The sequence below is a fragment of the Thalassophryne amazonica genome, chromosome 14, assembly GCF_902500255.1.
Source record: "Thalassophryne amazonica chromosome 14, fThaAma1.1, whole genome shotgun sequence".
NCBI lineage: Eukaryota > Metazoa > Chordata > Actinopteri > Batrachoidiformes > Batrachoididae > Thalassophryne > Thalassophryne amazonica.
Window position 1 is genome coordinate 8,328,851 of NC_047116.1, and position 1,522 is coordinate 8,330,372.

A 1,522-nucleotide genomic window follows, 5' to 3' on the forward strand; every position below is an offset into this window, starting at 1 on the left:
GTTTCATGGTTCACAGTGGTCACACTGTCACACTGTTCTGACCTCTTCACCTCAAAAGTTGATGAAGTTGTTTACATTTTTGTTGCTCTTGGTGAAAACTTTAATTAGCTCCACAGAGGATGATACAAGCTCAATAAAAGCTTTACATCAACAGGTTACATCAAGGATTCTGCAGATGAAATGTGTTCAGTGTTGGGTAACTGTGAATGAAAAAGATCATCCAATCACTCATTCTTTTTTGCCTCTTCTCTGTGTCTGGGTCACTGTGACAGTCTTCACGGTTATATGACTGAATATTTCAAAATGAATGTTCTAAATTAAGGTTCATATATTCATGTTGTTTACCTGTTTAATATAAAACAGTGATGGGTTCTGAACTAAATCTAACTTATATAACTCTTGGTGGTCATGTGGAATTACACAAATACAGATATCTTTATTTTATAATCATGTTTACAGTTTATATTCTAATAATCTGCTGTAATTCTACTATTGTTTGTCTGATCTGCGTTCATAAAAACCTCCATGAATCAATGTACATTTTTATTGCAGCTCTGTTAATGAACTCAGTTCTTTTCAGTACTGGTTTCTACCCAAAGCTTTTAATTGATGTTTTATCTGAAAAACAGATTATTTCATATGCAGGCTGTTTGTTTCAGGCGTTTCTGCTTTACTCTTTAGGAGGTTCTGAGTTTTTACTCTTAGCAGCCATGTCTTATGACAGGTATGTGTCTATATGTAAACCTCTGCAATATCACACCATCATGACAAAAACTAACGTCATTATTGCTCTGGTTTCAGCTTGGCTCGTGCCATCTTGTCATGTTCTGATCGGAGTTGCACTGATTGCCAACAGTAAACTTTGTGATTTTAATTTGAAAGGAATTTTTTGTAATAATTCAGTGCTCAAACTTCAGTGTGTGAGATCAGCAGTAGTAGCTGTATACGGTGTTGTGGTTTTGATCAATGTTGAAATTTTACCTGTGCTGTTCATACTTTTTACATACACAAAGATACTTATAATTTGTTCCCAAAGTAGCGCAGATGTGAGGAAAAAAGCTGCAGAGACCTGTTTACCCCACCTGCTGGTGTTAATCAGCTTTTCAGCTATGATTATAACTGATGTCATTATGGTTCAACCGGAATCTAATATTCCAAAAATTGTTCGTTTCATAATTTCTTTACAAACTATTGTCTGTCATCCTGTGTTTAATCCACTGATATATGGACTAAAAATGAAAGAAATATCAAAACACCTAAAGATTTTATTCTTTCAAGTAAAAGGAAAGTAATGTGTGAAGAATTATAACCGTTTATTGTTACCTGCAGTGACAAGGTGTTTTTCTTCAAAAATAATCAATAAATTCATATACATTTATTTTATGGTCTACAAAGAAGAAAGCTTCAAAAACCACAAACTTTCTGTGAAAGCTAATGAACTATTAATGACATTTAACTGATGAATATTTGTTTTGTCTGATTTCTGGGAAACATCCACGTTTCTTTCACTGATACACAACCA

The 1,522-nt window shown here is 33.7% G+C and overlaps 1 protein-coding gene across 1 annotated transcript; it reads left to right on the top strand.

The window, feature by feature from the left end:
- The first annotated feature begins 296 nt into the window (after positions 1-296).
- Positions 297-1,292, top strand: LOC117525114 (olfactory receptor 6N2-like). Its single transcript, XM_034186954.1, has one exon. The coding sequence runs from the start codon at positions 366-368 to the stop codon at positions 1,290-1,292; it is 927 nt and encodes a 308-aa protein (XP_034042845.1). The 5' UTR covers positions 297-365.
- The last annotated feature ends 230 nt before the right edge of the window (positions 1,293-1,522 follow it).

Coding starts and splice junctions, on each gene's coding strand:
- LOC117525114 (XM_034186954.1), top strand. CDS start 366: ATGGGTTCTGAACTAAATCTAACTTATATAACTCTTGGTGGTCATGTG.